Source organism: Bombina bombina, chromosome 1, assembly GCF_027579735.1.
Source record: "Bombina bombina isolate aBomBom1 chromosome 1, aBomBom1.pri, whole genome shotgun sequence".
In the NCBI taxonomy this organism is placed as follows: Eukaryota; Metazoa; Chordata; class Amphibia; order Anura; family Bombinatoridae; genus Bombina; species Bombina bombina.
In genome coordinates this window covers 798,355,037-798,377,978 of record NC_069499.1, presented here as the reverse complement: position 1 = coordinate 798,377,978, position 22,942 = coordinate 798,355,037, and the positions used below count along the sequence as shown (strand labels likewise).

Sequence of the window (22,942 nt, the reverse complement as noted above, 5' to 3'; positions counted from 1 at the left end):
TTTTGAAGACCCCTGAGCTCTGTAGAGATGAACCGGATCATGCAGGGAATACAATGAGTTGCTGACTGAAATATTTGATGCAGTAAAAGCGCCAAAAAAACGGCCCCTCCCCCTCACACACAGCAGTGAGGGAGAACAGAAACTGTCAGAAAACAGACTAAGCAACTGCCAAGTGGAAAAATAGTGCCCAAACATTTATTCACTCAGTACCTCAGTAAATGAAAACGATTTTACATTCCAGCAAAAACGTTAAACATAATCTCTAGTTATTAAACAGCTTTATGTATTTCTTACAGTGTAATTCTAGTGAAGTACCATTCCCCAGAATACTGAAGTGTAAAGTATACATACATGACATTATATCGGTATGGCAGGATTTTCTCATCAATTCCATTGTCAGAAAATAAAAACTGCTACATACCTCTATGCAGATTCATCTGCTCGCTGTCCCCTGATCTGAAGTTTACCTCTCCTCAGATGGCCGAGAAACAGCAATATGATCTTAACTACTCCGGCTAAAATCATAACAAAAACTCTGGTAGATTCTTCTTCAAACTCTGCCAGAGAGATAATAACACACTCCGGTGCTATTTTAAAATAACAAACTTTTGATTGAAGATATAAAACTAAGTATAATCACCATAGTCCTCTCACACATCCTATCTAGTCGTTGGGTGCAAGAGAATGACTGGGAGTGACGTAGAGGGGAGGAGCTATATGCAGCTCTGCTGGGTGAATCCTCTTGCACTTCCTGTTGGGGAGGAGTAATATCCCAGAAGTAATGATGACCCGTGGACTGATCACACTTAACAGAAGAAAACAAAATTTATGCTTACCCGATATATTTATTTCTCTTGTGGTGTATCCAGTTCACGGGTTCATCCATTACTTGTGGGATATTCTCCTTCTCAACAGGAAGCTGCAAGAGGACACAGCAAAGCTGTCTATATAGCTCCTCCCCTAACTGCCACCCCCAGTCATTCGACCGAAGACCAGCAAGAAAAAAGGAGAAACTATAGGGTGCAGTGGTGACTGTAGTTAAAAATAAAAAACACCTGCCTAAAAATGACAGGGCGGGCCATGGACTGGATACACCACAAGAGAAATAAATTTATCAGGTAAGCATAAATTTTGTTTTCTCTTGTAAAGGTGTATCCAGTCCACGGGTTCATCCATTACTTGTAGGATACCAATACCAAAGCTTTAGGACACGGATGAAGGGAGGGACAAGGCAGGCCCTTAAACGGAAGGCACCACTGCCTGTAAGACCTTTCTCCCAAAAATAGCCTCCGAAGAAGCAAAAGTATTGAATTTGTAGAATTTAGAAAAGGTATGAAGCGAAGACCAAGTCGCCGCCTTACAAATCTGTTCAACAGAGGCCTCATTTTTAAAAGCCCATGTGGAAGCTACCGCTCTAGTGGAATGAGCTGTAATTCTTTCAGGAGGCTGCTGGCCAGCAGTCTCATAAGCTAAGCGTATTATACTTCTTAGCCAAAAAGATAGAGAAGTTGCCGAAGCCTTTTGGCCTCTCCTCTGTCCAGAGTAGACAACAAACAAAGCAGATGTTTGACGAAAATCCTTCGTAGCTTGTAAATAAAACTTTAAAGCACGAACCACATCAAGATTGTGTAAAAGACGTTCCTTCTTTGAGGAAGGATTAGGACATAATGAAGGAACAACAATCTCCTGATTGATGTTCTTATTAGATACTACCTTAGGAAGAAACCCAGGTTTGGTACGCAAAACTACCTTATCTGCATGGAAAATCAGATAAGGGGAATCACACTGTAAAGCAGATAACTCCGAAACTCTTCGAGCCGAGGAGATAGCTACTAGACACAGAATTTTCCAAGATAAAAGTTTAATATCTATGGAATGCAGAGGTTCAAACAGAACCCCTTGAAGAACCTTAAGAACTAAATTTAAACTCCATGGCGGAGCAACAGGTTTAAACACAGCCTTAATTCTAAATAAAGCCTGACAAAACACCTGAACGTCTGGAACCTCAGCCAGACGTTTGTGCAAAATAATAGACAGAGCAGAGATCTGTCCCTTTAAGGAACTAGCAGACAGTCCTTTCTCCAATCCCTCCTGGAGAAAAGATAATATTCTAGGAATCCTGACTTTACTCCATGAGTAACCCTTGGATTCACACCAATGAAGATATTTACACCATATCTTATGATCGATTTTCCTGGTGAAAGGCTTTCGAGCCTGAATTAAGGTATCAATGACCGACTTGGAAAAACCACGCTTTGATAGTCCAAGCAGACGCAGAGAAATTAGATTTGGATGTTTGAAAGGACCTTGAAGTAGAAGGTCCTGTCTCAGCGGCAGAGTCCATGGTGGAAAGGATGACATGTCCACCAGATCTGCATACCAAGTCCTGCGTGGCCACGCAGGAGCTATCAAAATCACTGAAGCTCTCTCCTGCTTGATCTTGGCAGACGAGGGAGCAGAGGAAACGGTGGAAACACATAAGCCAGGTTGAAGGAGCAAGGCGCTGCTAGAGCATCTATCAGCGCTGCCTTGGGATCCCTGGACCTGGACCCGTAACAAGGAAGCTTGGCGTTCTGACAAGATGCCATGAGATCCAGTTCTGGTTTGCCCCATAGATGAATCAACTGGGCAAATACCTCCGGATGGAGTTCCCACTCCCCCGGATGAAAAATCCGCCTCCCAGTTCTCTACTCCTGGGATATGGATAGCTGAGAGATGGCAAGAGTGAACCTCTACGCATAGAATTATCTTTGAAACCTCCAACATCGCCAGAGGGCTCTTTGTACCCCCCTGATGGTTGATATAGGCTACAGTCGTGATGTTGTCCGACTGAAATCTGATGAACCTGACCGCAGCTAGCTGAGGCCAAGCCTGAAGAGCATTGAATATCGCTCTTAGTTCCAGAATGTTTATCGGAAGGAGGGCTTCCTCCTGAGTCCACGAACCCTGAGCCTTCAGGGAGTTCCAGACTGTGCCCCAGCCCAGAAGGCTGGCATCTGTCGTCACTATAGTCCATTCTGGCCTGCAGAAGCTCATTCCCCTGGACATATGGACCCGAGATAACCACCAGAGAAGAGAATCTCTGGTCTCTTGATCCAGATTTAGCAGAGGGGACAAATCTGTGTAATCCCCATTCCACTGATTGAGCATGCAAAGTTGCAGTGGTCTGAGATGTAGGCGGGCAAACGGAACTATGTCCATTGCCGCTACCATTAAGCCGATTACTTCCATACACTGAGCCACTGACAGCTGAGAAGTGGAATAAAGAGCACGGCAGGAAGTTAGAAGCTTTGACAACCTGACCTCTGTCAGAAAAATCTTCATTTCTACTGAATCTATCAGAGTTCCTAGGAAGGAAACTCTTGTGAGAGGGGAGACAGAACTCTTTTCTTCGTTCACCTTCCACCCGTGTGACCTCAGAAAGGCCAGAACAATGTCCGTATGGGACTTGGCGATTTGAAAAGTCAACGCCTGTATCCGAATGTCGTCTAGGTAAGGGGCCACCGCTATGCCCCGTGGCCTTAGAACCGCCATTAGGGACCCTAGAACCTTCGTAAAGATTCTTGGTGCCGTGGCTAACCCGAAGGGAATAGCCACAAACTGGTAATGCCTGTCTAGGAAGGCAAACCTGAGAAACCGATGATGATCTCTGTGTATCGGAATGTGGAGATAAGCATCCTTTAAGTCCACGGTAGTCATATATTGACCCTCCTGGATCAAAGGTAGGATGGTTTGAATAGTCTCCATCTTGAACGATGGGACCATGAGAAATTTGTTTAGGATCTTGAGATCCAAGATTGGTCTGAAAGTTCCCTCTTTTTTGGGAACTATAAACAGATTTGAATAGAATCCTTGCCCCTGTTCCTCCCTTGGAACTGGGTGGATCACTCCCATGACCAGAAGGTCTTGAACACAACTTAAGAATGCCTCTCTCTTTATCTGGTTTGCAGATAATTGTGAGAGATGAAATCTCCCTTTTGGAGATGAGGCTTTGAAATCCAGAAGATATCCCTGGGAAACAATCTCCAGGGCCCAGGGATCCTGGGCGAAGAGAGAAAGTCTGCCCCCCACTAGATCCGGTCCCGGATCGGGGGCTACTCCTTCATGCTGTCTTAGAGGCAGCAGCAGGTTTTTTGGCCTGCTTTCCCTTGCTCCAAGCCTGGTTAGGTCTCCAGACTGGCTTGGACTGGGCAGAATTTCCTTCTTGTTTTGTAGTAGAGGAAGTTGAAGCTGCACCACTCTTGAAGTTCCGAAAGGAAGGAAAATGAGTCTATTTGGTCCTTAATTTGTTGGACCTATCCTGGGGAAGGGCGTGACCTTTCCCTCCAGTAATATCAGAAATGATCTCCTTCAGTCCAGGCCCGAATAGGGTCTGCCCCTTGAAGGGAATGTTGAGAAGTTTAGACTTTGAAGTAACGTCAGCTGACCAGGATTTAAGCCATAGCGCCCTACGCGCCTGAATGGCAAAACCTGAATTCTTAGCCGTTGGCTTAGTTAAATGAAAAATGGCATCAGAAATAAATGAATTGGCTAACTTAAGAGCTTTAAGCCTGTCTAGGATATCATCCAACGGGGTCTCCACCTGAAGAGCCTCTTCAAGAGACTCGAACCAGAAAGCCGCTGCGGCAGTGACTGGGGCAATGCATGCAAGAGGCTGGAGAATAAAACCTTGTTGTATAAAGATTTTCTTAAGGATACCCTCTAATTTTTTTTATCCATTGGATCTAGGAAAGCACAACTGTCCTTGACGGGGATAGTTGTACGCTTAGCTAGGGTAGATACTGCTCCCTCCACCTTAGGGACCGCCTGCCACGAGTCCCGTGTAGCGTCATCTATGGGGAACATCCTTTTAAACGCAGGAGGGGGAGAGAACGGTACACCTGGTCTATCCCATTCCTTCGTAATAATTTCTGAAAACCTCTTAGGGATTGGAAAAACATCAGTGTAAACAGGCACTGCAAAGTATTTGTCCATTTTACACAATTTTTCTGGGACTACAATGGTGTCACAGTCGTCCAGAGTTGCTAAAACCTCCTTGAGCAACAAGCGGAGGTATTCAAGCTTAAATTTAAATGCTGTCATTTCAGAGTCAGACTGAAATAACTCCTTCCCTGAATCAGAAATGTCACCCACAGATAGAAGCTCTCCTGCTTCGGCTTCTGTACATTGTGAGGGTATATCAGACATAGCTACTAAAGCGTCAGAAGGCTCTGTATTTGTTCTAGCCCCAGAGCTGTCTCGCTTTCCTTGTAACCCTGGCAGTTTGGACAATACCTCTGTGAGGGTATGAATCATAACTGCCGCCATGTCTTGTAAGGTAAACGCATTGGACGCGCCAGATGTACTTGGCATCACTTGCGCGGGAGATATAGGTTCTGGCACATTGGGAGAGCTAGGTGGTTTAACCTCCCTCTTGTCAGTCTGAGAAACCTCTGGTGATAAATCCTTAAAAGCCATAATATGGTCTTATAGAAAGGTCAGTGCATTTGGTACACATTCTAAGAGGGGGTTCCACAATGGCTTCTAAACATAATGAACAAGGAGTTTCCTCTATGTCAGACATGTTTAACAGACTAGTAATGAGACGAGCAAGCTTGGAAAACACTTTAATAAATGTGAAAAAGCAATTAAATAAAAACGGTACTGTGCCTTTAAGAGAAAAAAACTACCTCATAAACTGCAAAACAGTGATAAAAAATAGTAAACTCTACGAAATTTTTACAGTGTGTATAAGAGACTAAAGCAGCATTGCACCCACTTGCAAATGGATGATTAACCACTTAGGCCCCAAAACGGATTAGAAAAACGGAAAAACCGTTAAACAGTCAAACACACTGCCACAGCTCTGCTGTGGCCCTACCTGCCCTTAAACACGATTTTTTTGCAGGAAAAACACCCTCTATAGTGGTCCTAGATGCCAGAGGACTTCTTTAGGGAAGCTGTATGTCTCAGTCTGAAGATCAACTGCGCATAAAGTGCGCGAAAATAGGCCCCTCCCACCATGCACTGAATGTCAGGGGGCCTTATTTTAGGAGTGATCTAACAAGCCATGTGGAAAACTAGGCCCCAAAATAAAGAATTATCACCCTCAGAGAAAAAAGTTTTTACTATAAAACATGCAAACGTTTTTACACTAAGTAATATGAGTAGTAACATGAATATTACCCTTTTTTGCAAGCATGATCCCAGTTGCTGTTAAATCACTGTATCAGGCTTACCTCAAATATACCAGGCACTGTCAGCATTTTCTAGACCTTATCATCTCTCTAGAAAAAAATATACTGAACATACCTCAAAGCAGGCAATCTGCAGGCCGTTCCCCCAGCTGAAGTTTTCCCATACTCTTCAGTTATGTGTGAGAACAGCAATGGACCTTAGTTACAAACCGCTAAGATCATCAAACCTCCAGGCAGAATTCTTCTTCCAATTTCTGCCTGAGAGTAAAAACAGTACAACGCCGGTACCGTTTAAAAATAACAAACTTTTGATTGAAGGTAAAAAAACTACACTAATTCACCACATCTCTCTTGATACTTCCTTTCTTGTCGAGAGCTTGCAAGAGAATGACTAGGGGGTGGCAGTTATGGGAGGAGCTATATAGACAGCTCTGCTGTGTCCTCTTGCAGCTTCCTGTTGGGAAGGAGAATATCCCAAGTAATGGATGAACCCGTGGACTGGATACACCTTTACAAGAGAAAAAACCTACCTAAAATAACCTAAGCTCCCCAGTGCCCTGAAAAAGGCATTTGTATGGGCATTTAGCTCTTTTACATGCCCAGACCCTAATCTAAAAATAAAACCCACCCAAAAAACCCTTAAATAAACCTAACACTAACACCTGACGATCCTCTTACAGTTATTGAAGTCCCGCTTGAAGGATCCATCCAGCCGGCAAGAAGTCTTCATCCAGCCGGCCTCTTCGATCTTCATCCAGCTGGCAAAGTTCTCATCCAGACGGCATCTTCTATCTTCATCCATCCGGCGCGGAGCATCCTCTTCATACGGTCGCTGCTGTAAACTGGAACTTCAATGCAAGTGACGTCATCCAAGATGGCATCCCATGCATTCCTATTGGCTGAAAGATTTCAATCAGCCAATAGGATTAGAGCTGCTAATATCCTATTAGTTGTTCCAATCAGCCAATATGATTGAGCTCTCATCCTATTGGCTGATTGGAACAGACAATAGAATGAGAGCTGCTCAAATCCTATTGGCTGATTGAAATCTTTCAGCCAATAGGAATGCACGGGACGCCATCTTGGATGACATCACTTGCATTGAAGTTCCAGTTTACAGCCGTGCCCGTATGAAGAGGATGCTCCGCGCTGGATGGATAAAGATAGAAGATGCCGTCTGGATGAAGACTTCTTGCTGCCTGGATGAGGACATCGCCGACTGGATGAATCCTTCAAGCGGGACTTCAATAACTGTAAGTGGATCGTCGGGGGTTAGTGTTCGGTTTATTAAAGGTTTTTTTAGGTGGGTTTTATTTTTAGATTAGGGTCAGGGCATGTAAAAGAGCTAAATGCCCTTTTCAGGGAAATGGGGAGCTTAGGTTATTTTAGATTAGTTTTTTTTATTTGGGGTGGTGGGTTTTACTGTTGGGGGGTGTTTGTATTTTTTTTACAGGTTAAAGAGCTGATTTATTTGGGGCAATTCCCCACAAAAGGCCCTTTTAAGGGCCATTGGTGGTTTATTGTAGGCTAGGGCTTTTTTATTTTGATAGGGCTATTAGATTAGGTGTAATTCTTTTAAAGTAATTTTAATTTAAAGTTAGCGGGTTGTTAGGTTTAGGGGTTAATAGCTTAATTTAGTTTATGGTGATGTGGGGGACAGACGGTTTAGGGGTTAATACTTTTATTTAGGTTGCGGCGGGATAGGGGTTAATACATTTTATTTTTCTTTACCTTTTGAGTTATTCTTTTTCCATTTCCCTTTGGTGAAATGACTGGGGATAATGGGTAGGGGAGTGACACTTAGCAGCTTTGCTGTAGTGCTCTTTGTCTCCTCCTGCTGGCCAGGAGTGACATTCCCACTAGTAATTGAGTGACGTCGTGGACTCTCCATATCCGGAAAGAAATTTATCAGGTAAGCATACATTTTGTTTTCATTATATCTGCTTCCAAATATACAACACTGAAAACTTTTTTTTTACATAATGAAAGTAACTTATATATATCCCATTAAAGGAACAGGCATTTCAATACAGCATACATGAAAAAAAGAATGAACTTAAAGGGACCCACATTTTCCTTTCATATTTCAGATATAGGATACAATTTTAAACCAATTTACTTTTATCAACAACTTTGATATAGATTGTTGAAGGAACAGCAATGCACTACGGCGAGCTAGCTAAACACATCTGGTTAACCAATGATAAGATATGTAAATGTGCAGCCACCATTCAGCAGCTAGCTCCCAGTAGTGCATTGCTGCTCCTGAGCCTATGTGTGCATTTCAACAAAGGATAACAAGAGTACAAAGTAAATTTGATTATAGAAGCAAATTAAAAAGATGTTTTATAATTGCACAATCTATCTGAAATATAAAAGGGGGAAAAAATGGGTTTCATTTCCCTTTAAAGCAGGGGTTTTCAAAATGTGAGGTGGTACAATTTAAAATGTGAGAGAAGTACTCTCTTTTGGTTGATCAGAATCCGCTCTTGAGAGCTGTTTGTTAACCCTGGGCCAGATGTAAATCCCCCAAATTAAAACTATAATTAAAATATAAAAATGTTTCTTCAAAGAGAGAAAGAAAGAGAAAAAAAAAAAATTAACATCCATTATGGGGGTGGGGGTAGGCTGTCTTGTACATTTATTCAGAATAGAGGCTCAATGCCTAAGACTTTAAAAATCCTTGCTTTAAAGGGACAATGCACTCCGGGAAGAAATGCAAGAACACCCTTACAAATGGGTTCTATCCTAACCTCCACTGAGAGGTTTATATAGAAAACTGCTGTATTCAAATTTTCAGTATAGGTTTTATAAAAGTAAAGGAGCCATTTGTAAACAATGTAATACACTCCAGCAGGTAAATTGGATCATTTGGAAGATTAAAGGAGAGATCATTTTATATTACAATGTCCATTTTAAACTGAAAATGCCCTACAGTCATGCTCCTGCCTATTCTGACATCACTCTGAATGCCATAATGTCTAACTGCAAACTAAGGGCTGAATCTTCCATTCCCAGCGAGAGGTGAGCTGCCTCCAATAGAAAGTAATGAATCACTTTTAAGCAAATTTAGTAGGGACCACTCAGCACTGACAGCAATTTCTTTTTAATACATACACATTTTCCTTTGCCTTTAGTTCTGCATACGTCATTTTATATTCATGCAATAAGTGCTTGGCTTATGTTGAGACACACTCACTGGCTTACATTTTAGTGGGTAAATTGCTAAGAGACTACGACAACTATAAGAAAAGTAATGCTCCTCTTCAGCCTAGTCTGCTAAACTCATTTTACAATACGCAAAAAAATAATACACTTTGAATTTTGTACTTTTTGGAATCATTTTAACTTTAAATTTAGAAATTACATTAAAGGCAATTTTTTTTTCTTGCATACTTTAAAGTAGAATTTTACTTTTGCTTTGTTTTCTCGGTATTCTTTTTAACCTATCTACAAAGACAAAGTAAATTTGATAATAGAACTAAATTTGGAAGTTTTCAAAAATCTTATACTATTTGATTTATGAAAGTTTTTCATGTCCCCTTTTAAACTGCTTATTTTGTTGAGCACTATACTGTAATGTATGTCTTTAGAAAATCTTGCGTATAACATGATATATCTGATGGGTCTCTTTTTAGCGAATATAACCTTAGCCGAGGATTTTTAGAGCAGTGTTTTTCAACGCCAGTCCTTAGGGCACACCAACAGGCCAGATTTTCATGATATCTGAACTAGAGCACAGGTGAAATAATCAGCAGATAAGTGAGAGCAGGTTAGTAACCATGGTTACTGATCAACTGATTATTTCACCTGTGCTCTAGTTCTGATATTATGAAAACTAGGCCAATTTATGATGATTGTATTTCAAAAATACTTCACTAGAGAATTGGGCACAAAATGAGGTCTGGCACGAAGGATAATGCAATAACTATTCATTAAGAAATGGGCTAATGTGCTTTTTTTTAACCTATGTTATATTTCATTGTGCTGTGTCAGTTTGATTTGTCATTTGTTAACTCTACACCAATCCAGTTTAACTTTTTAAAATCTTTCCTAATTGACAGAAACACATAAAAAATCTACATGAAGAGATGAAAGAGCAACCTTGTCCACACCCTGGCTGCAACAAGTTATTCACAATTGGCCGGTACTTGCAGCGTCATTTTAAGCTTATTCATTCAAGTACGTACATCTGTATGTCACTGCACACTTCCAGTGATATAACTCCCTGCTATTCCATCATCCTATATTTTTTTCTTTTTCCCTCTAGATCAGAGGAATTATATTTGTGACCAGTGTGGGCAGGCCTTCAAGCAGAGGAAACATCTCTCTGTACACCAGCTACGACATTCAGGAGCAAAACCTTTGCAGTAAGTTTAGCAAGATTCTAAGCAGATAAGCTTAAAGCAATATATTTAGTCAGGATGGATGACATAGATACAACTGTAATCCAGGTAGAAAGTCCTTTATCCAAACTGCTTGAGACCACAACAGGTTTAGTTTTCGGACAGTTTGAAGAGGGGATTGGACCAAGTGTAAAGAACATCATGTCATTTAGACCAGGGCTCGACAAACCCAGGAGGCCAGGGAGCCACTGGCTCCTAGAATTTTACCTCTTTAACTTTTTGGGTTTTTCTCCATATATCTATATACAAATACAACTATCTGGCTCCTAAAAGTATGTCTGGCTTCTAAATATTCTTACTGGCTACTACATTTTTAACAGACTTGTTGACCCCTGATTTAGACAATATTTCCATCTAAAGGGGAGGAGAGTCCACGGCTTAATTCATTACTGTTGAGAATTAGGCACCTGGCCACCAGGAGGAGGCAAATACACCCCAGCCAAAGGCTTAAATACCTCCCCCACTTCCCTGATTCCCCCAGTCATTCTTTGCCTTTTGTCACAGGAGGAGGGCAGAGAAGTGCTGAAGATCGGAGTAGTCTCTTATGGAGGGTAGTACTCTTCGCATTGGGACTGGAGTTTTAAGTAGTCCTGTCAGCCTCTCAGTGAGTGCCTGGGCGAAAGTTAAGAGTCCGGAGATGCAGGGAGAGTCTTTCTGCCTGCTTTTTACATTCAAGTCCATGTTAGGAGCGAGGCTACTAACCTGTCACACTTGAAGGGCCGTGTTCCTGTTCCACGGCGTAGATTCTGGTAAGATCATTTCGTTTTTTTATTACATAATGATAACACGGAAGACAGGGTCACAGTGCGACTCCTTTTATCTTTATAGAATCAAGGGTTAATATTCCTAGAAAGGGGATTATTGAACAGGGGGGGGGGTTATACATGATACTCTTTATTGTGTCATTGCTGCGTTATATGCGAGATGAGGCTCTGGCAATGTGTGGAACTTTTAGGTGACTTACGGGAGTATGGCGCTGCCTTTTTTTGGCGCGTTTTCTCCTTAGGCAGGGGCGGTCCTGCCGGGCATTCCATGTGACCAGGTGTGGCTATCTATCTTCCTCTGTTGATCAGCGGTGCAGGAGACAAAACAGTTTCTGTAGTCCGGGTCATAGGAGGTGGTGAGTGCCCCGGCCATTGGAGGTTATAAAGGTGCCTATTTAGTAAGTTAATCTAGTCCTTAATAACAGCGCAAGCCATGGAGGACTCTGACATGTTAGAGGGCTCGCCCTCTTTAACTAGTTCTCATTCCTGTGTGAGGAGGTTCTGGTAGATCAGCCTACTCAACTTTGTTCCACATGCCTTAATAAAGTTACAACATCTAAGAGCAAACGGATGTCTAGTACTACTGAGCCATCCACCTCTGAGGGGTCCCCGTCCCGTCAGATTTTGTGGATCAACTGCAAACGGCGGTATCGAAAGTGATCCACGCCTTACTACGTTCTGCTAAGCACAAGCGTAGGGTGTACCATGGCGACTCGGCCCAGGTGTTGTCTACGCCTGTGGAAATTTGAGGCATTATACGATGACGAGGCCCACTCCGACTCTTCGGAGGAGGCCCCTTCTGGGTTGGAGTCCGTGTCATCTAAACCTCCGGCTGCGGAGGAGCCTGACTTTAGGTTTAGGATGGAAAAACAAAATTTATGCTTACCTGATAAATTTATTTCTCTTGTGGTATATCCAGTCCATGGGTTCATCCATTACTTGTGGGATATTCTCCTTCCCAACAGGAAGCTGCAAGAGGACACCCACAGCAGAGCTGTCTATATAGCTCCTCCCCTAACTGCCACCGCCAGTCATTCGACCGAAGACAAGCAAGAAAAAAAGGAGAAACTATAGGGTGCAGTGGTGACTGTAGTTTAAAAATAAAAAACACCTGCCTTAAAATGACAGGGCGGGCCGTGGACTGGATACACCACAAGAGAAATAAATTTATCAGGTAAGCATAAATTTTGTTTTCTCTTGTAAAGGTGTATCCAGTCCACGGGTTCATCCATTACTTGTGGGATACCAATACCAAAGCTTTAGGACACAGATGAAGGGAGGAACAAGGCAGGAACTTAAACGGAAGGAACCACTGCCTGTAGAACCTTTCTCCCAAAAACAGCCTCCGAAGAAGCAAAAGTATCAAATTTATAGAATTTAGAAAAGGTATGAAGCGAAGACCAAGTCGCCGCCTTACAAATCTGTTCAACAGAGGCCTCATGTTTAAAAGCCCATGTGGAAGCTACTGCTCTAGTAGAATGAGCTGTAATTCTTTCAGGAGGCTGCTGGCCAGCAGTCTCATAAGCTAAGCGTATTATACTTCTTAGCCAAAAAGAAAGAGAAGTTGCCGAAGCCTATTGGCCTCTCCTCTGTCCAGAGTAGACAACAAACAAAGCAGATGTTTGACGAAAATCCTTCGTAGCTTGTAAATAAAACTTTAAAGCACGAACCACATCAAGATTGTGTAATAGACGTTCCTTCTTTGAAGAAGGATTAGGAAATAGTGAAGGAACAACAATCTCCTGATTGATATTCTTATTAGATACCACCTTAGGAAGAAACCCAGGTTTGGTACGTAACACTACCTTATCTGCATGGAAAATCAGATAAGGGGAATCATATTGTAAAGCAGATAACTCCGAAATTCTCCGAGCTGAGGAGATAGCTACTAAAAACAGAACTTTCCAAGATAAAAGCTAATATCTATGGAATGCAAAGGTTCAAACGGAACCCCTTGAAGAACTTTAAGAATTAAATTTAAACTCCATGGCGGAGCAACAGGTTTAAACACAGGCTTGATCCTAACTAAAGCCTGACAAAACGCCTGAACGTCTGGAACCTCAGCGAGACGTTTGTGCAAAAGAATAGACAGAGCAGAAAGCTGTCCCTTTAAGGAACTAGCTGACAAACCCTTCTCCAATCCTTCTTGCAGAAAAGATAATATCCTAGGAATCCTGAACTTACTCCATGAGTAACCCTTGGATTCACACCAATGAGGATATTTACACCATATCTTATGATAGATTTTCCTGGTGACAGGCTTTCGAGCCTGAATTAAGGTATCAATGACCGATTCGGAAAAACCACGCTTTGATAGAATCAAGCGTTCAATCTCCAAGCAGTCAGACGTAGAGAAATTAGATTTGGATGTTTGAAGGGACCTTGAAGTAGAAGGTCCTGCCTTAGAGGTAGAGTCCATGGTGGAAAGATAACATGTCCACCAGATCTGCATACCAAGTCCTGCGTGGCCACACAGGGGCTATCAAGATCACCGAAGCTCTCTCCTGCTTGATCTTAGCAATCAGACGAGGGAGCAGAGGAAACAGTGGAAACACATAAGCCAGGCTGAAGGACCTGGGCGCTGCTAGAGCATCTATCAGCGCTGCCTTGGGATCCCTGGACCTGGACCCGTAACAAGGAAGCTTGGCGTTCTGATGAGACGCCATGAGATCCAGTTCCGGTTTGCCCCAAAGTTGGATCAACTGGGCAAATACCTCCGGATGGAGCTCCCACTCCCCCGGATGAAAAGTCTGCCGACTTAGAAAATCCGCCTCCCAGTTCTCTACTCCTGGGATATGGATAGCTGAGAGATGGCAAGAGTTAACCTCTGCCCATAGAATTATCTTTGAAACCTCCAACATTGCCAGGGGGCTACTTGTTCCCCCCTGATGGTTGATATAGGCTACAGTCATGATGTTGTCCGACTGAAATCTGATGAACCTGACCGCAGCTAACTGAGGCCAAGCCTGAAGAGCATTGAATATCGCTCTTAGTTCCAGAATGTTTATCGGAAGGAGGGCCTCCTCCTGAGTCTACGAACCCTGAGCCTTCAGGGAGTTCCAGACTGCACCCCAGCCCAGAAGGCTGGCATCTGTCGTTACTATAGTCCATTCTGGCCTGCGGAAATTCCTTCCCTTGGACAGATGGACCCGAGATAGCCACCAGAGAAGAGAATCCCTGGTCTCTTGATCCAGATTTAGTAGAGGGGACAAATCTGTGTAATCCCCATTCCACTGATTGAGCATGTAAAGTTGCAGTGGTCTGAGATGTAGGCGGGCAAACGGAAATATGTCCATTGCCGCTACCATTAATCCGATTACCTCCATACACTGCGCCACTGACGGACGAGAAATGGAATAAAGAGCACGGCAGGGAGTTAGAAGTTCTGACAACCTGACCTCTGTCAGATAAATCTTCATTTCTACTGAATCTATCAGAGTTCCTAGGACGGAAACTCTTGTGAGAGGTGAGAGAGAACTCTTTCCTTCGTTCACCTTCCACCCGTGAGACCTTAGGAATGCCAGAACAATGTCCGTATGGAACCTGGCGATTTGAAAAGTTGACGCCTGTATCAGGATGTCGTCTAGGTAAGGGGCTACTGCTATACCCCGCGGTCTTAGAACCGCCAGAAGGGACCCTAGAACCTTCGTAAAGATTCTTGGTGCCGTGGCTAACCCGAAGGGAAGAGCCACAAACTGGTAATGCCTGTCTAGGAAGGCGAACCTGAGAAACTGATGATGATCCCTGTGTATCGGAATATGTAGATAAGCATCCTTTAAATCCACGGTAGTCATATATTGACCCTCCTGGATCATAGGTAGGATGGTTCGAATAGTCTCCATCTTGAAGGATGGGACCCTGAGAAATTTGTTTAGGATCTTGAGATCCAAGATTGGTCTGAAAGTTCCCTCTTTCTTGGGAACTATAAACAGATTTGAATAGAAGCCCTGACCCTGTTCCTCCTTTGGAACTGGGTGTATCACTCCCATAACTAGTAGGTCTTGAACGCAATGTAAGAATGCCTCTCTCTTTATCTGGTTTGCAGATAATTGTGAGAGATGAAATCTCCCCTTTTTAGATGAAGCTTTGAAATCCAGAAGATATCCCTGGGAAACAATCTCTAGAGCCCAGGGATCCTGGACGTCTCTTGCCCAAGCCTGGGCGAAGAGAGAAAGTCTGCCCCCCACTAGATCTGGTCCCAGATCCGGGCCACTCCTTCATGCTGTCTTAGAGGCAGCAGCAGGCTTTTTGGCCTGTTTCCCCTTGTTCCAAGCCTGGTTATGTCTCCAGACTGGCTTGGACTGGGCAAAATTTCCCTCTTATTTTGTAGAAGAAGATGATGAAGCTGCACCACTCTTGAAGTTTCGAAAGGAACGAAAATTAGTCTGTTTGGTCCTTAACTTGTTGGACCTATCCTGGGGAAGGGCGTGGCCTTTTCCTCCAGTAATATCAGAAATGATCTCCTTCAGTCCAGGCCCAAATAGGGTCTGCTCTTTGAAGGGGATCTTGAGAAGTTTAGACTTTGAAGTGACCAGGATTTAAGCCATAGCGCCCTACGTGCCTGAATGGCAAAACCTGAATTCTTAGCCGTTAGCTTGGTTAAATGAAAAACGTCGTCAGAAATAAATGAATTGGCTAACTTAAGAGCTTTAAGCCTGTCAAGGATATCATCCAACGGGGTCTCTACCTGTAAAGCCTCCTCCAGAGACTCGAACCAGAAAGCCGCTGCAGCAGTGACTGGGGCAATGCATGCAAGAGGCTGGAGAATAAAACCTTGTTGTATAAAGATTTTCTTAAGGAAACCCTCTAATTTCTTATCCATAGGATCTAGGAAAGCACAACTGTCCTCGACAGGAATAGTTGTATGCTTAGCTAGGGTAGAGACTGCTCCCTCCACCTTAGGGACCGTCTGCCACAAGTCCTGTGTAGCGGCATCTATAGGAAACATTTTCTTAAAAGCAGGAGGGGGAGAGAAAGGCACACCTGGTCTATCCCATTCCTTAGTAATAATTTCTGAAAACCTCTTAGGGATTGGAAAAACATCAGTGTAAACAGGCACTGCAAAGTATTTGTCCATTTTACACAATTTCTCTGGGACTACAATGGTGTCACAGTCATCCAGAGTCGCTAAAACCTCCCTGAGCAACCGGAGGTGTTCAAGCTTAAATTTAAATGCTGTCATTTCAGAGTCAGACTGAAGTAACGCCTTCCCTGAATCAGAGAAGTCACCCACAGATAGAAGCTCTCCTGCTTCAACTTCTGCACATTGTGAGGGTATATCAGACATAGCTACTAAAGCGTCAGAGAGCTCTGTATTTGTTCTAGCCCCAGAGGTGTCTCGCTTTGCTTGTAACCCTGGCAGTTTGGACAATACCTCTGTGAGGGTATGATTCATAACTGCCGCCATGTCTTGTAAAGTAAACGCATTGGACGCGCTAGACTTGGCGTCCCTTGAGCGGGAGTTATAGGTTCTGACACGTGGGGAGAGCTAGATGGCATAACCTCCCTTTTGTCAGTCTCAGAAACCTCAGGTGATAAATCTTTAAAAGCCATAATTTGGTCTTTATAACTTTATAGAAAGGTCAGTGCATTTGGTACACATTCTAAGAGGGGGTTCCACAATGGCTTCTAAACATAATGAACAAGGAGTTTCCTCTGTCAGACATGTTTAACAGACTAGTAATGAGACCAGCAAGCTTGGAAAACACTTTAATAAATGTGAAAAAAGCAATAATAAAAAACTGTACTGTGCCTTTAAGAGAAAAAAATTTGTAAACTCTACGAAATTTTTACAGTGTATATAAGGGACTAAAGCAGCATTGCACCCACTTGCAAATGGATGATTAACCCCTCAGGCCCAAAAACGAATTAGAAAAACGTTAAACCTGTTAACAAACAGTCAAACACGCTCTGCTGTGGCTCCTACCTGCCCTTAAAAACGATTTTTGCAGGAACAAAACCCTCTATAGAGGTCCTATAAGCCAGAGGACTCCTTCAGGGAAGCTGGATGTCTCAGACTGAAAACGAAAATAGGCCCCTCCCACCATGCACTCAAAGTCAGAGGGCCTTAAAAAAGTACTCCTAGGAGTAATCTAACAAGCCATGTGGAAACTAGGCCCCAAATAAAGATTTATCACCCTCAGAGAAAAAACGTTTTTATTTATAAATCATGCAAACGTTTTTACACTAAGTAATATAGGTATTAACATGAATATTATCCCTTTTTGCAAGCATGATCCGCGTTGTTGTTAAATCACTGCATCAGGCTTACCTTAAATATACCAGGCACTGTCAGCATTTTCTAGACCTTATCTCTCTAGAAAAAAATATACTGAAAATACCTCAAAGCAGGCAATCTGCAGACCGTCCCCCCAACTGAAGTTTTCTTTCCATACTCTTCAGTTATGTGTGAGAACAGCAATGGACCTTAGTTACAAACCGCTAAGATCATCAAACCTCAAGGCAGAAGTGTTCTTCCAATTTCTGCCTGAGAATAAAAACAGTACAACGCCGGTACCGTTTAAAAATAACAAACTTTTGATTGAAGGTAAAAACTACACTAAGTCACCACATCTCTCTTGATACTTCCTTTCTTGTTGAGAGCTGCAAGAGAATGACTGGGGGTGGCAGTTAGGGGAGGAGCTATATAGACAGCTCTGCTGTGGGTGTCCTCTTGCAGCTTCCTGTTGGGAAGGAGAATATCCCACAAGTAATGGATGAACCCATGGACTGGATACACCTTTACAAGAGAAATGTGTGCTTTTTGCTGAAACAAGTGCTTGCTACTCTGGAAGTTCCGGAACCGAAACTTCCAGAAGAACCTGTGATTCCTAAGCTTGATAAGTTATGAGGACAGGGTGGTGACTCAGGTCTTCCCGGTTCCTGTTAAGATGGCAAATATTATTAAGAATGAATGGGAGCGATTAGGTTCTTCCTTTTCCCCTTCTTCCTCCTTTAAGAAACTGTTCCCCGTACCGGACTCTCAGCTGGAGCTGTTGGGTACTTTCCCTAAGGTGGATGGTGCTATCTCCACGCTCGCGAAGTGAAAAACTATTCCCCTCGAGGATAGTTCTTCGTTAAAAGAGACTTTCCTCGACGAGATACAGTATAAGGGTAAGGCACTGAAGATTGCCAATTCTCTCATATGTGATGCCAATATGCAAATTATTAGTGTGAACGCTAAGGTGTCAGTTTTTTCCATATTTTTTTAGATAGCAGGGCTCTGTGGCTAAAGTCTTGGTCTGCGGACATGACCTCTAAGTCGAGGCTGTTGTCCCTGCCTTTTCAAGGAAAGATTCTGTTCGGTCCAGGATTGGATTAGATCATATCCACGGTTACAGGAGGCAAGGGAGCTTTCCTACCGCAGGATAACTAGACTAAGCCTAAAGGATCTACTTTTCGCCCCTTTCGTGCGGACAAGGCCCAGCAGCCCGCCATGGAAGCGGACCAATCCAAGGGAACATGGAAACCGGCTCATTCTTGGAACAAGTCTAAGCAGAGCAAGAAGCCCACCGAGACAAAATCGACATGAAGGGGCGGCCCCCGACCGGTCTCTGGACCAAGTAGGGGGCAGATTATCTCTTCTCAGAAGCCTGGTTGCAGGACGTTCAGGATCCCTGGGTTCTGGACGTTGTCGCACAGGGTTACAGGATAGGGTTCAGATCCCATCTGCCCAGGGGCAGATTTCTCCTATCAAACCTGTCTTCAAGACCGGAAAAGAGAGAAGCCTTTCTCGAATGTGTGAGAGATCTCTCCTCTCTAGGTGTTATCGTACCAGTACCCCAAGCAGAAAGGGGTCTAGGGTACTATTAAAATTTTTATGAGTTTCCAAAGAAGGAGGGCACGTTCATCCCGATTCTGGACCTAAAGTGTTTAAACAAGTTTCTGAGTGTTTCATCGTTGAAAATGGAAACTATCAGATCTATTCTGCCCTTAGTTCAAGAGGGACGGTTTATGACAACCAAAGACTGGAAGGACGCTTACCTTCATGTGCCAATCCACAGGGACCACTTCAAGTTCCAGAGATTTGCGTTTCTGGACCAACACTTCCAGTTTGTGGCCCTTCCCTTTGGTCTGGCGACGGCCCGAGAGTCTTCATGAAGGTTCTGGGGGCGTTACTTGTGGTGGCCAGAGGCATTGCTATGGCGCCCTATCTGGACGACATCCTATTGCAGGCGCCGCCGCTCAGTCTTGCATAGGATCATTCAAGGGCTCTTCTTTTACTTCAATCTCACGGTTGGAAGATCAACTCAGGAAAGAGTTCCTGGGCATGATAATAGACTCTATGTCCATGAAAATATTTCTCACAGACCATTGAAGATTGCGTCCTCTTGTCTTGCCCCTCGGTGGCTCAGTGTATGGAGGTGATCGGACTCATGGTTTCCAGCATAGACGTCATTCCATTCGCCAGGTTCCATCTCAGACCTCTTTAATTGTGCATGTTGAGACAGTGGAACGGCGATCATTTAGATCTATCACAGCAGATATCCATGGATGCTCGGACTCGGATCTCCCTCTCTTGGTGGAGCCGTCCGGAGCAACTGTTCATGGGGACATCCTTCCTGAGACCGTCCTGGGAGACTGTGACCACAGACGCGAGTCTGGCAGAATGGGTAGCTGTTTGGAAAATGGTCCCGGGAGGAGTCTCTCCTTCCGATAAATATTCTGGAACTCCGAGCAATCTACAATGCTCTGAAGGCATGGCCTTTCCTGGGGTCGTTCAGCTTCATCAGATTCCAGACCGACAACATTACCTCGGTGGTTTACATAAACCATTAGAAGGTATGAGGAGGAGTCGGATCTTGGAGTGTGTGGAGTCCCACAGCTGCTCGCTGTCAGCGATTCACATTCCAGGTGTGGACAACTGGAAAGCAGGCAATCCTTCCATCCGGGGCAATGGTCTCTTTACCCCAAAGTGTTTGCGGAGATTTGTGTCAGTTGGGGAACGCCAGAGAGAGATCTCATGGCGTCCAGACTCAATTGCAAGCTACCCCGATACGGGTCGAGGTCCAGGGACCCCCACGCAGAGCTAATAGATTACCACTTCTATCTCGTGTAGTGGCATGCATCAAACAGGAGCGAGCTTTGGCCATTCTGATTGCTCCATTGTGGCCGCGGAGGACGTGGTTTGCGGATCTGGTGGGGATGTCATCCTCTCCGCCATGGAGGTTACCCTGTCGCAGGGATCTTCTGGAACAGGGCCCCTTTCAACATCAAAATCTCGATTCTCTGAGGCTGACTGCGTGGAGATTGAAGCCTAGTCTTGGCCAAGAGAGGCTTTTCGGAAAGTGTGATTGATACTCTAATTCAGGCAAGGAAACCAGTCACTCGTTGCATCTACCATAAGGTGTGGAGGACTTGTCCAGGTGTGTGAAGCATGGATATCCTTGGCATAAGATGAAGGTATCCAGGATTCTGGCCTTTCTCCAAGACGGTTTGGAGAAGGGTCTTGCCGCTAGTTCCTTACAGGGACAGATTTCGGCATTGTTGGTCTTTTTGCATAGTAGACTCGCTTAGCTCTCTTACATCCAATCCTTTGTTCAGGCTCTGTCTAGAATCAGGCCTGTGTTTACAGTCTGCTCCCCCATGGAGCTTAAACTTGGTCCTTAAGGTTTTGCAGTGAGTTCCGTTTGAGCCTATGCATTCCATTGACATTAAGATTCTGTCCTGGAAGGTTCTCTTCCTGTTGGCCATTGCATTGGCACGCAGAGTATCTGAACTGGCTGCCTTGCAATGTGAGCCACCTTATCTGGTTTTTCATGCGGATAAGGCTGTGCTCCGCACTGGTTTGGGGTTTCTCCCCAAGGTGGTGTTTAACCGTAATGTCAATCAGGAAATAGTGGTTCCTTCTTTGTGTCCTAACCCTTCTTCTTCTTCTTCTAAGGAAAGGTTACTTCATAATCTGGATGTGGTTCGTGCCCTTTAGTTCTATCTTCAGACTACGAAGGATTTCAGACAGTCTACATCTCTTTTTGTGGTGCATTCAGGGAAGCGCAAGGGGCAGAAAGCCTCTTCTACTTCTTTGTGCTTTTGGTTGAGGAGCTTGATTCGCTTGGCTTATGAGACAGCGGGACATAAGCCTCCTCAGAGGATCATGGCTCATTCAACTAGAGCTGTGGCTTCGTCTTGAGACTTCAAGAATGAGGCCTCTATGGAGCAAATTTGTAAGGCGGTTACCTGGTCCTCCTTACACACTTTTACAAAGTTTTACAAATTTTACGTTTTTGCTTCTGCAGAAGCTGTTTTTGGGAGAGAGGTTTTGCAGGCTGTGGTGCCCTCAGATTAGGGTCCGCCTTTTCCCTCCCGGTTTTATTCAGCGTCCTCTAGAGCTTGGGTATATGTTTCCAACAGTAATGAATGAAGCCATGGACTCTCCTCCCCTTTAGATGGAAAACATAAATTATGCTTACCTGATAATTTAATTTCCATTGAGGGGAGGAGAGTCCACAGGCTCCCGCCTGTATCTCCGTTGGGCGGACCTAAATTTAATTTATCTTCTGGCACCATTTATACCCTGATATTTCACCTACTGTTCCTTGTTCCGTCGGCAGAATGACTGGGGGATGAGGGAAGTGGGGGAGGTATTTAAACCTTTGGCTGGGGTGTCTTTGCCTCCTCCTGGTGGCCAGGTTCCTAATTCCCAACAGTAATGAATGAAGCCATGGACTCTCCTCCCCTCGATGGAAATTAAATTATCAGGTAAGCATACTTTATGCTTTACATCTCATAAATCTTATACATGCAACATAAAGGTTATATATATATATATATATATATATATATATATATATATATATTATACTTTTGTATACATAGTACCCTCAGAAAGTACAGTACTGTAATCAGAAAGGTAATAGTTGTTGTTTTACGTAAATATAGACTTATTTGCATTAGGGATAGACCAATATAGTTTTTTCAGGGGCGATACCGTTTGACCGCCTTTTTAGGCCGATAACCAATAACAGGGGCTGATATTCTGTACATTTAAATTTTTTTAAAAATCAACGCAATTTCTACACACATCTGGTATAAACTGAACATGCTTATTAAAAGTTTAAACATTTAAAAGTAAACTGGGAAAAATAAAATGTTTGAAAATTAACTTATTAAATTGCTTCCCAAAACATAGAAAAATGGCATAAATCCCTTTTTAAACTGCACACTGATATAAAAACATAATTTATGCTTACCTGATAAATTTATTTCTCTTGTAGTGTATCCAGTCCACGGATCATCCATTACTTATGGGATATTCTCCTTCCCAACAGGAAGTTGCAAGAGGATCACCTATATAGCTCCTCCCCTCACTGCCATATTCAGTCATTCGACCGAAACAAGACAAGAAAGGAGAAACCATAGGGTGCAGTGGTGACTGTAGTTTAATTAAAATTTAGACCTGCCTTAAAAGGACAGGGCGGGCCGTGGACTGGATACACTACAAGAGAAATACATTTATCAGGTAAGCATAAATTATGTTTTCTCTTGTTAAGTGTATCCAGTCCACGGATCATCCATTACTTATGGGATACCAATACCAAAGCTAAAGTACACGGATGATGGGAGGGACAAGGCAGGATTAAACGGAAGGAACCACTGC

The 22,942-nt window shown here is 43.5% G+C and overlaps 1 protein-coding gene across 1 annotated transcript in view; it reads left to right on the top strand.

The window, feature by feature from the left end:
• The window catches only part of ZNF276 (zinc finger protein 276), an 80,352-nt gene that overhangs the window by 41,389 nt on the left and 16,021 nt on the right, over positions 1-22,942 (top strand). Inside the window, exons 11-12 of the mRNA XM_053699360.1 lie at positions 10,241-10,358; positions 10,447-10,546. Coding sequence (XP_053555335.1) covers positions 10,241-10,358; positions 10,447-10,546 — 218 coding nt within the window. The remainder of the gene's footprint in view (positions 1-10,240; positions 10,359-10,446; positions 10,547-22,942) is intronic.